Here is a 13686-nt window from a genome sequence, read left to right as displayed (position 1 = left end):
TCTTATCCAGGGAAACCAAAACAAATTTGGTCCCTACTCCAAGGCAAGCACTCCCCCACAAGCAGCGGCACAATCACATTTAATGGGCACTTATACTGCATCAGGTGCTGTGCTTAGCCTTTACCTATACCCACTCATTCAACCCTCAAAGGAACCCCCAACCCAGTTAACATCACTCCCGTTATATAGACCTAGAATTCCAGGTACAGAGAGATGAAGTGACTTGACCAAGGCCAGAGATTTGAATGAGGCAGTGGACCTCCAAAGCTAGAGACCTACACAATGCCCCAAGAGGGACATGGAACTGCTTCATCAACAGGGCCTCAGTAAGGGGGAGGTGGGCAGTGGTGGTGAAGGTTCCTCTTCAAAGTCACACCACTACCGAGTGACCTCAAGGACTCTTCCTCGACTGTTGGAAGAAGTTCAGTCTTAGAGCAATGGTCTGTCTCCTCTGCTCAGACATCCGGGCTCCCAGTGCAGCCTTGCAGAAGGCCTTGGAGGGGCAGGGGCGGAGGGGCAGGGGCGGAGGGGCAGGGGCGGAGGGGCACGGGCGGAGGGGCACGGGCGGAGGGGCACGGGCGGAGGGGCGGGGGTGAGGGCAGATCCTTTGCCCAGCTCACATATGGTGGAGGTACAGAGGCTAAAAGCTCAAGCGCTGGGTCAGAGACTCCCTGCTCCACCACTGCAGTCTGTGTGTCCCCAGGCAGTAACTGCACCTCTGTGAGCCTCAGTTACCTCATTCACACCTACCTGCCTGTAACAGTGAGTATTTAACAAGATTTAAGTGTTAAGGGCTTATTAGTCCAATGCCTGACAGAGTAAGTGCTAAATAAATGGCAGCTGCCATTATTATTAACATTGTCATTATCACCCACATCATCATCATTCTTATCAGTATCATTGATAAGCTTATCATTCACCTGAGAAAGCTGAAAAAACTTCAGCATCTGAAGCGCATATCCTGAAATCAAAGGGATGGAAAAAATGGGCCTGCTTTTTTTCCTTCCCTCTCCTATCTGCACTCAGCAGAGGGCAGCAAACAGGAACCATTCAAAGATAAGAGAGGGAGAAGAGAGACACATGGAGAAAAAGAGACACACTCATAAATACACACCCACCCACCGCAGCAAGCGGAATTGTTTAGCTTCCTCTAGCTTTGAAAGTATGAACACTCCGCCTCCTCCAGCTAAAGAGGGCCAGGCAGAAAAAAAGTCTAAGCTGAAGAGACAGAAGTTCTTTTTCAGCTTGAGAGAAATTTTCAATGAATTAACTTTTAACTGGAGGGCAGGGGGAGGAACTGCAGCTCAGTTCTCAGGGCATCTCTGAGGGGAAAGGAAGGCGGTAGCAGAAGTCATAAGTAAGATGAAATAAAGACAGCTTTCAGTTGTTCCTCCTAGCAACTGTCTGCTGTATGCCAGCAAGCATTGGCACCAGAGTTTTACCCAGGAGGAAACTGAGGCCCACAGCTCATCATCTCAGCCAAGGGATAGCAGACCTGGAACAAGAACACAAACCTCTAGACTCTTGGTCCTGTGCTCTTTCTAAGAGTCCAGGATGGCAAAGAGGTTTTACTGCAAAGATCAAGACTGATTCTGGGTAGGGGTAGTCTGGGACACTGTCAGCGGGATTTTGGAGTGAATATTTGTTGGTCTTTTCCCTAGATTGCATTTCTCTCCTCCCCACAAGAGCATCCAGATTTTCCTCTGTGGAACTGCTATTCTTGTTATTTGGGTGGGCTGACCTCACCCCTAGCTCCAAGGTGGGTTAAGTCAATCAGCACAGCTCAACTCCTGGCAACTGTGAATGCTTCAGGGACTATATTAGATCCAAAGCGGGTCAGTAACACCTAAGGAGATCTTGATAGAGATTATAGGAAAAAAGTTTCCCCTCTCATTTGGAAGGTACCAGAAAAGACAGACTCTCTCCTCTAGGATCTGGGTGTGGATATGAAGTCTGGAAGAGCTGCAGCCATATTTTGTTACCATGGGGAGCTCAGCCTAGGACAAAACCAACATACAGAGAATGTCAAAACCGAAAAATCCAAAAAAAGAGAATCAGAATCCTGACAACACCATGAACTTCTAGATCATATCATACCCGAAGCCAATCACAGTTATAGGAGCCAATACACTCCATTACAGCCTATGTGGTTTAATTCACTCTGTCACCTGCAACTGATAGAGAATCTGAGGTGATTGGCTCAGATCGGTTGTCTGCCATGGACAACGGTAATGGTGCCATGTGTTTGGTATTATTATCTGCCATCCCTGTATAACTCCTCCTTTTAACTCGTCTACTCTCTATCCAGGTCCCTTTGCTGCCTGAAAATTTAACCCATCTTCTTGCTTAAAATCTATGAAACTTTGGGACGAAAATTTACCAAAATGAATCTACAAAAAAAGCCACACAGGTTTCAGCAAATAATTGGTCTCACTAAGTACTGGTCTCTAAAACTTGGGATGATAATCTTGGCTCATGAGAAAAGAATGATAGAAAAGGATCAAATATTAGTATGTGGGGAAAAAATCTTTATGGTGAAACAGGTAAGAGCTTGGAGAAGAACTGCATTCTGGTCTGCAATCCTCCCTGTAAGAATTTGTTTAACTGACTTCTCCTCTTCTGGGCCTCAGTTTCCCTACCTACAAAATTAAGAGGCTGGACAAGATGACTTCTGATGCCCCCTTACTGCTCTGGCATATACGCATCATTCAGCAAACACATCCTGACCACCTTGTAAGTGCCAAGCGTTGTGCTATATGCTAGAAGAGGATGTGGTTCCTACCTCAAGACATTTCAAGGGTGACAGGGTACGCACAAGGTACTCCTTGACCACAGGAACTCAGGCATCAGGCAGGCATGTGTAAACTACCTTCTTTCCTCACTCTAACAGGCATGAGGACAGTGGTTCTTTGGAGAAGCAAGACTCTTAAAACATCCTTCCCTTGACTGTCCTAATACCTGGGTCGCAGAGGGTCAGCCATATGTAAAATACAGAGCCCACAGCAAACACCGTTAGAAGCATTTAGCTGCCACAGGACGTACTGCTAAGTTTGCCTTGAGGTGCTTTTTATACAGTGGCGCCATCTCTGTTTAAGAGCTGACTGTGGACAAGGTACAATTAGCAAGCTAGATGGTTATCTTATAAACAGGTCTTTGCTTTTTCATTCCTGATTCCAATATATGTTATTGTGTCACTGGAGCCCACAGAACATCCTTAGACCACAGACTTGGAGTATGAATACGTTTCTAATTTGTGGCCTCATCATCAGTTAAATAAGGAGGTCTGTTTGAATACACTCCTATTATCCAAAACCAAAACCAAACCTGTTGGCGTCAAGTCGATTCCGGCTCGTCGTGGCCCTAACAGGACAGAGGAGAACTGCCAGGGTTTCCAAGGAGTGGCTGGCGGATTCCAACTGCCAACCCCTTGGTTAGCAGCAAAGCTCTTAACCACTGCACCACCAGGGCTCCTCCCATTAACCAGACCCTTCCAAAACCTGCTTAAGAAACTCACAGAACCCCAGAATGGAAAAGACCTAAAAAAAAAGTATTTCCTACATCGCAATTTAGTTTCAACATGTCATTAGCTCCACTTGAGCAGCAGTTTTGAGAAAAAGTCTGAGACCAAGCCTGGGCTTAGTGGGAAAAACACTGATTTGTACTATCTGCCCTGTGGCGCAATGGTTAAACTCGGCTGCCAACTAAAAGGTCAGCAGTTCGAAGCCACGAGCTGCTCCACAGAGAAAGATGTAGCAGTCTGTTTTCGTAGAGATTTCAGTCTTGGAAACCCAATGGGGCAGTTCTACTCTGTCTTACAGGGTCACTATGAGTCAGAATTAATCTGACAGCAATGGGGGCTTGGAGTATTTTTTTTTTTTTTTTTTTTGCCCTGGCCCAGGGAGTGGAAGCATTGACCTAACAACACATTTGTCTTTCCCCTTCTGAATCTAAGTCCTCACTTCACAGATGAGGAATCCAAGGTCCAGAGAGGTTAAACCACTTCCCTGAAGTCACACAGTAGGTTTAGAGCTGGAGAGAGGACCAGAACCCAGGCCTTCTGTTCCTAAGCCTTCTCTCTGCTGGGTCCCTTGGGGCACAGCAAGTTCAGGATATGAGGAAGAATACAGGGAGCCAGACTTGATCCAGTAAATCAACAACCCTTCTCCAGTGGCATCAGATTTCACCTGGGCATACAGACAGAGAAGTGATTAGCAATCTAAAAGTTCTCAGCCCCTCTGCAGAAAATAAATCGTTCCAAGGCTACATTTCTGTGGTACTTAACTTTCTAATGGGCAAGGCTCTGGCACCCGGAAGACTGAAAAAAAAAAGGGAAAAAAAATATTGATTTCTGGATGCTCTAAGAATAAAGTTCAGCTCTGACACAATGAGAAAAACTCCTGAGACGTGAAAATTAAAATCATTTGTATTCCATTATCCCACCAATTTCTATTCCATGGACGCTATTATCCAATGAAGTCATTTCTCACAAGAGCTTATGGCTCAGAGATGGGAAGAGGCTGAATCACATTTCATAACATGGGGTTTTAATAACCAGTTCCCAAGTCTGAAATATGAAACGGGCTGTGGAATTAAACCAAGACGTTAGCACACTGGAGCTGGAAGTGAGAGGGACCCCCAAATTAAAATGAAGATGGCTTCAAGACTGGCTTTTCTTGCTTGGTTTTGCAGCTTTCCGAGAAGTCAGCTATCGGACCAGATACATGCTGAAATCCTAGAAGCATTATGTTTCCTTTATCAATCAGCTGCCCTTCCGAGCTCCAGAGGTACACCCAGGCTGAGCTAGCCTGACAGTTATGTAGACTTCCTAGCAACAGTAAACGTTCTTATTTTGAAACTCCTTATTCTTCAACCCAATAGAAAAATCAAGGCATTAGAGAACTGCTCAAACAGTGGGTATCTTACCCTCAAAGAAACTTCTCTCAAACCCACAAGGAATATATTTTTCATTTGGATAAAGTCCTGCCAGACTTTTCCCCAGAGCCTCTGCAGTTATTTCTACCAGAAAGATCAAAGAGGTGCTCTGGGATGATTTTCAATAATTATAAGAGTGACAGGCTGAGCTCAGAACTGGCCAGCCTTGTTGAAAGAAGCTCTGTGCGTTCAAGATGCCAGATTTCCCAGATAGCAACCCGATGTGTTGCGTGCACGTTCCAGTACAGTGGAATGAGGGATGGAACACCATCTCTTTGAGAAGTCAGCCTCTTCCCTCAAGGCCAGCTGACATTCAAACAAGGGACTGGGGGCCAAGCCCAGTGCTCAGCATCTGCAGGAAAGCGAAACAAAAAGGGGCTGTGTGGAAATTTGGCAGGGTGTTGCTAATAAAGGCAGCAGATGAATGCTGAATCCTGTAACACCTAGAAGAGCTTATCCTTGGGAAAACAGCTCCATTCTGCTGCTCCCAGGAAGCAAAGAGATTTTCTTTAGAGCAAGGATAACCCGTAGGCAACCCCCACCACTACCACCACCAAACCCCTTCACCACTTCTTGTTCCTCCTCATCAAGTGATTCCAGAGGAAAAGAAATAAACAAGAACTAGAACTTCCCAGGTGAGTCTGTCTGTCCATTTCAGTTAGGGGCTCTGAGCAGCGCCCAGCTGTTGCTCTCCTGTCTGCCCAAAAGGCTGCCTTCCTCCATCAATCCCCTCTTGCATAAGTGAGTAATTTACTTTGAAAGCTCAGGCCAAACTGGCAGTTAACCTTGACCTTCTTTCTACACATCTGGGTCTACAGAAAATGAAAATCAGAAAGTCTCTGGGATCCACAGCAAATGAAATACGAGGGCTTTCTCTAGGCAGAGGCAGAATGTCAGGAGCTATTTTAAAACTGGCTACAGTTCTTCCAAAGGAGAATATGCATTTGGCAGGGCATGCTCCCCCTTGACCTGGGGCTGTGTCCAGTATGGAGCCCACGCAACTAGGGATGCTACAAGGGAGACCTGTCCAGGAAAGAAAAGTGGCCATTCTACTCCTCATCGATTCGATGATGGTATCACAGATTGCTGAAGCTAGACCAATAACCATCTTTTACACATGGAGAAAGGGAGGTTCAGAGAGGGAGATGGGAAGTAGTCAACGACACATACAGCAAGGTAATGGTAGAGCTGCTAGAACCCTGGCCTCCTGCCCCTGATGGTGGTATAGCATGAGGGCAGAGGAACAAAGAGGAAGGAGATTTCATGAAGGAAAAAAACCCATGTAGATACTGAATTTAAGAGAGAGAAACCCTGGCCATCAGGGTTTGAGCCAGGGGTTTGGGAAAGGTGGAGCCCTCGGTTTCCAAACAGTAAAATCTACCAGAAACATCTACAAGGCCCTCTGGATGATCTGCAGCAATTACCAGAGTGACAAGCTGCCCTCAAAACTGGTCATTTCTGTCGCAAAGAGTCCTCTATGCTCAAGATGCCAGACAGCCTAGACAAGCAGCCTGAGACTGGGAAGAGGAAAAGAAAACCATCAGCCTCAAAAAGTCAGCCTCTTCCTTTGAGACCGGCCAACAATCAGTCATGTCTGATTCTGATGCACAAATTATCTACTTCCCACGGGACCAGGGAAATCCCGTAAGAAAACCTGGAACGTCCCACTGTATGAAACAGTTCAAGCATGCATATGTTGATTGGCACCTACCCGGTGCAAGGCCCCAGAGAGAAGCTGAGAGAGTGGGAGGGATCTGACACAGCTTCTGCTCTCAGGGAGCTGCTAGTTTAAATGCATGCACACAAAAAAACCAAACACGGGTGAGTTCAGAGGAGGCAGAAACAATTAAGATCTCAGTTTCGGCTGCCAGAAACACCACACCTAATCAGACTGGACAAGTTCAGAAGGGGTCATGGGTGCTCTGAGAAGGGTTGGGAAGGAATGTGATGTTTCAGCCTCAGGGCACTGGGCACTAACAGCCTCTGGGAAAATCTGGGGGTCTCTCCACCTTCTGAACTCCTAGAAAATCAAAGGCAGCAACCTCCTCAAAGAGGAGGTGCTCAACCCCTTTCCCCACCCCTGGGGAGCCTGAAGCTCCAAGGGGAGCTAGATATTTGCATCCTTCCAGTGAATGGGCAGGCTCTTAGGAAGGAATAAGACTGGGGCGGGGCGGGGGGGGGGTAGTGAGCAAATGGTGAGAAGAGGACCCAGGTGTCTCGCTGAGCAGGTAGGAAACCAGAAAAAAGGCTGACCTGAGTAGAGAACACCGAATCAGCAGGTGGGGGGAGGAGAGGGGGCGGGGTGGGGGGGGGAGTGTGCAGAGAAGACCTAGACACCATCTCCATTCCTATTGGCAGAATGAGTTATCCAGAGGGACTACAGAGGGCAACCAAAAGAGAGATGTTGGAAGAGATGCGTGGATACCAGACAGGGGCAGAAAGGACGATGGCAATGTACAGTAAGTGAAAGAGCTCCGGACTGAGCACCAGGAGTTCTGGGTTCTAGTTCCGACTCTGTCTCTGACTGGCATGGGATCTTGTTCTTTGAAACTCAATATTCCCATCTGGAAAATGGGAAGGCCAGTAGAGTGTCCGGCGCTGACTCTAAGGAGGCAGACAGTGGAAGGTAAAAGGAACCGCAGACGAGAGGTAAATTCGGGGAACTGGTACCATCCCCGCGGGTTTCCATGGCAACTGGGGACTCACCTGTTCGGCCGCCCGGGCCACCGCCGCCCCCGCTGCCCCTGGGGTGCCGTCGGGCTGCCGCTCGCGGTACAGCGCCCAGAGCCCCACGTTGGGTAAGAGGACCAGGGCCGCCAGCACCAGCGCCACCGCCTGCAGGAGCCGCTTCTCCTTCCGCCTCATCGGGGCGGGTCAGCCCCACCGCGCCCCTCCGGCCCCGCCGCGTCGCCCCCAGCTCCACGCGTCCGCCCGTCCGCCCCGCGGCGCCAGCAGCTCAGCGAAGAGAAGCGGCAGCGGCGCCGGCCCCGCTCCAACTCCGCGGCACTTCCGCCGCTCGCCGGCCGGGGAGCCGAGCGCCGCCACCGCGCAGCCGCCGCCGGGGGGTCAACGCCGCCGCCAGCTCTGGCTTCGGGCCCCGCGGCGCCGCGAATCAGGGCCAGCCCTCCTTCAGGGCAGCCACCGCGCACGGTTGGCCGTCGATCTAGGCCTTCTGGCGGCTCGTCCTCGTCGGCCCGGACGCGACAGAGTCCGGAACTGGCGCGCTACCCCTTTTCGGGCCGCGATGGTGTGGCCCGCTGTTTGGCAGCTCCCCCGCCCGCAGGAGCTTTGCGAAAGTCCTGGAGTTGGGGAGTTCGGCGCAAACTGGTGCGGGCTGAGCACGGAAGGGCGGGGTGCGCCTTCGCGCGCTAGGTCGCGCCCGCCGACCTATGCCTGGCCAGGAAACCTCTGCTCCCTGCTCCATCCGAGTGTTTGCGAGCTCCATGGGGATATGCAAATACGACGGAGCCCGGCCTCACACTCTGCGCCTGCAGCCCCTTGGACTGTCGCTTCTCACCCCTTTGTGACTCGGCTGCGATGACCTGAGGATTTAACGCTGATCCCGGGGAACTCGGTGCTCCCAGCCGTGAAATGGGGCCACAGCTGCTCTCCACGCGCACTGTTCTGCGGGAGGGCCCAGTCTTTCTACCTCTCCGAGGCCCCTGGCGTTGCAAATGAACTGTAAAGTACGGTGCCCGCCGGCCACCTGTCTGCTGTTCCTGCAAATCCGCAGGGAGGTGACCGGAGCTTCTCTGCAGGACCTTTTCTCATGCAAGCCCAACCTCCGTGGAGTTGCAGCGCCTTCCAGTCCCACGTGTGCTTCTAGGCGCTCAGCGCAAGAAGCCTTTTCCCAAATCTTCTTGTCCATTTCTAGCACCAATTCAGTCATTCGGCAAACCATTAGCGAACGCCTACTGTGTGCCAGACACTGTGCCAGGCACCAGGGTGAAGGAAAATAGGCTCTAAGGCCTGACGTTTTGGAGTTGACACATTAAATACGTAATCCCATTAGACGAGGGAACGGGTTCAGGTCTATGAAGGAGAAGTCGATCATTCGGGTACTGCGAGGGGCCAGGGGCCAGACGCTGATGATGACGCCTGTGGCTCCTCCCCCGGGAACTCACTGCTCTTCATGTAACTGCTTTCTTCTTGGTTCGGAGAGACGAGACGCCCTCTTCAGTGCCTTCGTCTCTGAGCCTCTGAACCAGCCACTGACGCCTGTGCCTATAGACCCTCCATCCTCAGACTCACGTGCTTACAACTCCTGCCTCCCAATTCTTCCAGCTCTAGGCTAAGCATGGGGGTTCAGTTTTCTGAAATCGCAGCTCGGATTTTGATATCTGCTACAAAATCTTCAAGGTTTCCGCCACCTCGAGTCTAGAGTCCACACCCCTGGGGCTGACCTGCTAGGGTTGTTCAGACCTTCTCCTCCTCACCCCCTCCTTTGCCTGTGCTTCACTCAGCTCAGTTGCTGCCTTCCTGTTTTCCTTCATGTGCTATTGACCACACAGTTTCCCTCTCCTCTTCCCCGACTCTGTTGATGGAAATCTTCATCTTTCCATGTCCAGCTGAACTGCCACCTCCTCCAAGAAGTCCTCCAAGACTCCTCCTCAGGGAGCTGCTGCCTTTCTTTGGATTTCTGTCATGGTAATCCTTACCTTTTAGCAAATGTTTATTCTGTGCCAGGCACCATGGTAAACATGCATCATCTCTTTTAATGCTTACGGTTACCCTATGAGGTAGGTGCTTTTCTTATCTGCAATTAAAAGTAAGACTCAGATTAAGGAATGTGGTAGCCAGAATGATCCTCTTTTAACAAAGGTCAGATCACATCACCCCTCTGCTCAAATACCCCCAGTGGCTTTCCACATCTCATTGAGTTCCTACAAAAACTACAAGGCCATATGATTCGCCCTCATTCTTGATTCTTTCCTCATTCATTGTGCTCCAGCCACATTGGCCCCTTGCTGTCCCTCAGAACACTCCAGGTGCATTCCTGCCTCAGGGCCTTGGCACTTACTTTTGCCCCTGCCTAGACGGCCTACAGAGCCCTGGTGGTGCAGTGGTTAAGAGCTAAGGCTGCTAACCAAGAGGTTAGCAGCTCAAATCTATCAGCCACTTCTTGGAAACCCTATGGGGCAGTTCTACTCTGTCCTGTAGGGTTGCTGTGAGTTAGAAGCAACTCGATGGTAACAGGTTTAGTTTAGACTGCCTACTCTTCTATCCCTAGATCCTAGCCCTATGTTGCAGTGCAGTTGATTACTTTTGTGTCGCCTTTCTAGCCACGGTTTTATAACTCCCACCCAGGTGATTGAGTGGCACTGTGTGATAGGGTAATTTTGGCCCACCAAAGGGATTGGTCAGCTTTACCATCCCATTAGGAATGAGCCACCCCAGAAGCAGGAAAGAGAAGAGCCCACCACCGTCAAGGAAGGAGAGACCCACAGGACACAGCACAGTTGGGCTTCCTGGCCCACGGAGCAAGAAAGCTGAGTGCCTTTGGTCAGAGGGCAAGGGCCAAGGAGAGGCATGCCTGGGAGCACAGCCGGGAAGGGGCTGTCCTGATGGAAGAACTGTATCCTTACGTCTTCCTGAGCCTGAATTGTAACAGTTACTTCCCTAATAAATCCCATAATCTGAGTATGTTCTGTGAATTCTTCGTGGCCATTGCAATGAATTACCGAACACAGTGCTGTGGAAGGGACGGCTAGTGTCAGAATTGGTAAAGACAGCAGAGAGAGGAGGCTTGTCTGGCCTCCACCTCATGGGAGTCAGCCTTGCACTGTTGGTCTTGTTTCTCCATCCCACTTGTGGGGTTGGAGGAGGTCAGATGCTGGCCCCTAAACTGTTTTTTATATATATCTTTTATACTGAGGTTGATACACAGTATTTATGAAGTTGGATGGTCATCCTGCCCTTGAGAAAAGTGGAAATTCCTAGAGAGGAAGACAATGTTGCAAAAGTCTTTAATGTTTTGACAGCACCTAGCACAAAGCTGGACACACAGCAGCAAACATGATCCTTTTACAAACATAAGGCTCACTCTACTCCTGAGAACTCAGCTGTGGCTTCCCTTCACATTAGAATAATCTGAGAATCCTTACCACAGCCCATGAACTCATACATGATCTGACCCTACTTCTAGTTTTTCCCCTGTCTCCTTCCCTTCCAGTTACACTAGTCTCCTTGCTATCTTACTCAAACACACCAAGTTGCTTATCACCTTAGGGTCTTTGCAAATTTGTTGGGTGTGCCCAGGCCTAGAACTTTCTTCCTTGACACACTGGCATGGCTCCACCCCTTCCTTCTCTCAGGGACCTGGTCAAATATCTTGCCTCAGAGAGATCTTCCCTTGACCAGCTGATCTAAAATATAAAATGCCGCCCTCATTATCTGTATTTGCTTGATTTTTCTTCAGAGCAGGTATTATTTTTGGTCTCCCTGTCTAGATGTGAGCTTCAAGCAAGCAGGAAGTTTATATATACCTTTTTGCCCTTTACAGTATCCCCTGCCAGGGCCTCTGCTAGCACATACTTCCCCCTTTTTGCCAGTTAGAAAACCAGTGTCCCTTCTAGGCAGAGGAATTTGCAAAAAGGTCCCCTTTGGAGGCAGACTTATTCGAAAAAGATACCTCGGGTGTGAGTTCATACTTCTGCTTAACCACATGAAGCAAAGCTGTGTCCCTTTACCAGCCTGGCACACAGTAGGTACTCAAGAATTAATGGCTGAGTGAAGTATAGCAGCTGAGCCCATGTTCGGGAAAACCTTCAGTGTCTCTCTCCTCTCCACTCCCACTTCCAGCTCCCTAGAAGATTCTGTGCAAAATTGAGTTTGAGCTTTTTCTCTTCTTACTGGAGTCACTTGATCGAAGCTGCACACAGGCCTGGTCTGCCCCCAGTGGGCTCTAGGCCACAAACCCAGCTTTAATGCCAGGATTCTTTGATCACCTTCTACAATGTTGGATGTACCCGGGTGGTGGGAGAGCTCCTAGGATTTTATCTTACTCATTAAGACAATACCATTTGAGACACATGGGCAGCCCATTCGCTCTGGCTGGTTTTGGGAGAAAACTGATCTGGTCATCGACTGAAACTGAACAAGAAGTGTTACTTTCAGACTGAGCCCTGTTAGACCTATTGTGGGCATTAAATGAGATAATGTGTATAAGGGTTTACTGCAGAGCCTGTTCTAATGTAAGTGCTTAGTCACTGTGGGCAAAATAAAAGCCCAACAGGAAGACTGAGGAGGCATGAACAGAATTTCAGCTGCCTAGCAAAACCCCTCTTCTCTGGTCTGTGCCTCTCTGATCTCATCTCTCATTCTCCTTTCAGGTCCTTGAATGCACTATACTCATGCCAGCGCCAAGGTCTTTGCATTAGCCAATGCTTCTGCCAGGAGCGCTGTTCCCTCAGATCTTCCCCCATTATGGCTCCTTCTCATCCTTCAGGTCTCAGCTCAAACATCTATTCTGCAGATCTAATATTCAAAATATATTTTACAACTTCTACAACTTGAGAACAAAAAGACAACCCAATCAAAAAGTGGGCAAAAAACTTGAACAGACAGTTAACCAAAGAGCATATCAAAATGGCCAACATGCCTATGAGAAGATGCTCAACATCATTAGCCATTCGAGAGATACAAATCAAAACCACAATGAGTTGCCACCTCATCCCTATCAGAATGGCAATGAAAAAAAAAACAAAAACAGAAAACAACAGGTATTGGCGAGGTTGTGGAGAAACTGGAACCCTCATCCATTGCTGGTGGGAAAGTAAAATGGTACATTTAGGTGGTTCCTCAAAAAGTTGAATATAGAACTACCATATGACACAGCAATCCTAAGCCTAGCTATACACCCAGAAGAAGTGAAGGAAGGAACACAAACAGAAATCTGTACATCAATGTTCATTGCAGCACTTTTCACAATAGCCAAAAGCTGGAAACAACCTAAATGCCCATTCAGAGAAGAATGGATAAATAAAATGTGGTTCATACATACAATGAAATACTACTCAGCCATAGTGAGAAATGAAGCCGTGATGAATACCACAATATGGATGAGCCTTGAAAACATTATGGTAAGTGAAATAAGATCACTGTATGATCTCACATGAAATAAGCAAATATATAGAAACCAAGGAGCCCTGGTGACTTAGTGGTTAAGCGTTCGGCTGCTAACCAACCAAAGGGTCAGCAGTTCAAATCCACCAGCTGCTTCTTGGAAACCCTGTGTCCTGTAGGGTCTCTATGAGTCGGAATCGACACGACAGCAATGGGTTTTTTTTTTTTTCTCCTTTATAGAAACCAGAGATTATTAGTGGTTACCAGGGGAGGGGTAAAGGGAAGTTTTTGCTCTGGGGACATTGCGTTTATGTTAATGATGGTGAAGTGATTTGGAAAATGATAGCAAGAATGGTTGCACAACTTGAAGAACACAATCAATGTCACTGAATTGTACATGTAGAAATTGTTGCATTGGTGTTTGTTTTGTTATGTATATTGGTACCTGTGGTGCAGTGAATTACTAATATGGCCCCTCTAGCCATTCATTGGAAACCTTGGTGGGGTTGTGGTTAAGTGCAGCTCGAATCCACCAAGTGCTCCTTGGAAACTCGATGCAACAGTTCTACTCTGTTCTATAGGGTCACTATGAGTCGGAATCGACCCAATGGCAACGGGCTTTAGCCATTCAGGGTGTTGTGACTCCCACAAAATGATTGGGTGGGACTATGTAAATAAGGTCCTTGTGGC

The 13686-nt window shown here is 48.6% G+C and overlaps 1 protein-coding gene and 1 long non-coding RNA gene across 4 annotated transcripts in view; both read right to left on the bottom strand.

Annotated features, from left to right (window-relative positions):
* The window catches only part of LOC111751236 (uncharacterized), a 79870-nt gene extending 72681 nt beyond the window's left edge, over positions 1-7189 (bottom strand). Inside the window, exon 1 of one of the 3 annotated variants that reach the window (XR_002786335.2) lies at positions 3960-7189. This is a non-coding gene — a long non-coding RNA (uncharacterized LOC111751236). The remainder of the gene's footprint in view (positions 1-3959) is intronic. The other 2 variants (XR_002786334.2, XR_002786333.2) reach the window with 2 other exon arrangements.
* Positions 1-7812, bottom strand: part of GALNT10 (polypeptide N-acetylgalactosaminyltransferase 10) — a 270053-nt gene extending 262241 nt beyond the window's left edge. Inside the window, exon 1 of the mRNA XM_064278619.1 lies at positions 7639-7812. Coding sequence (XP_064134689.1) covers positions 7639-7797 — 159 coding nt within the window. The 5' untranslated portion in view covers positions 7798-7812. The remainder of the gene's footprint in view (positions 1-7638) is intronic.
* Positions 7813-13686: the final 5874 nt, after the last annotated feature.

Source organism: Loxodonta africana, chromosome 2 (assembly GCF_030014295.1).
Source record: "Loxodonta africana isolate mLoxAfr1 chromosome 2, mLoxAfr1.hap2, whole genome shotgun sequence".
Lineage (NCBI taxonomy): Eukaryota > Metazoa > Chordata > Mammalia > Proboscidea > Elephantidae > Loxodonta > Loxodonta africana.
This window is presented reverse-complemented; position numbering and strand designations above follow the sequence as displayed.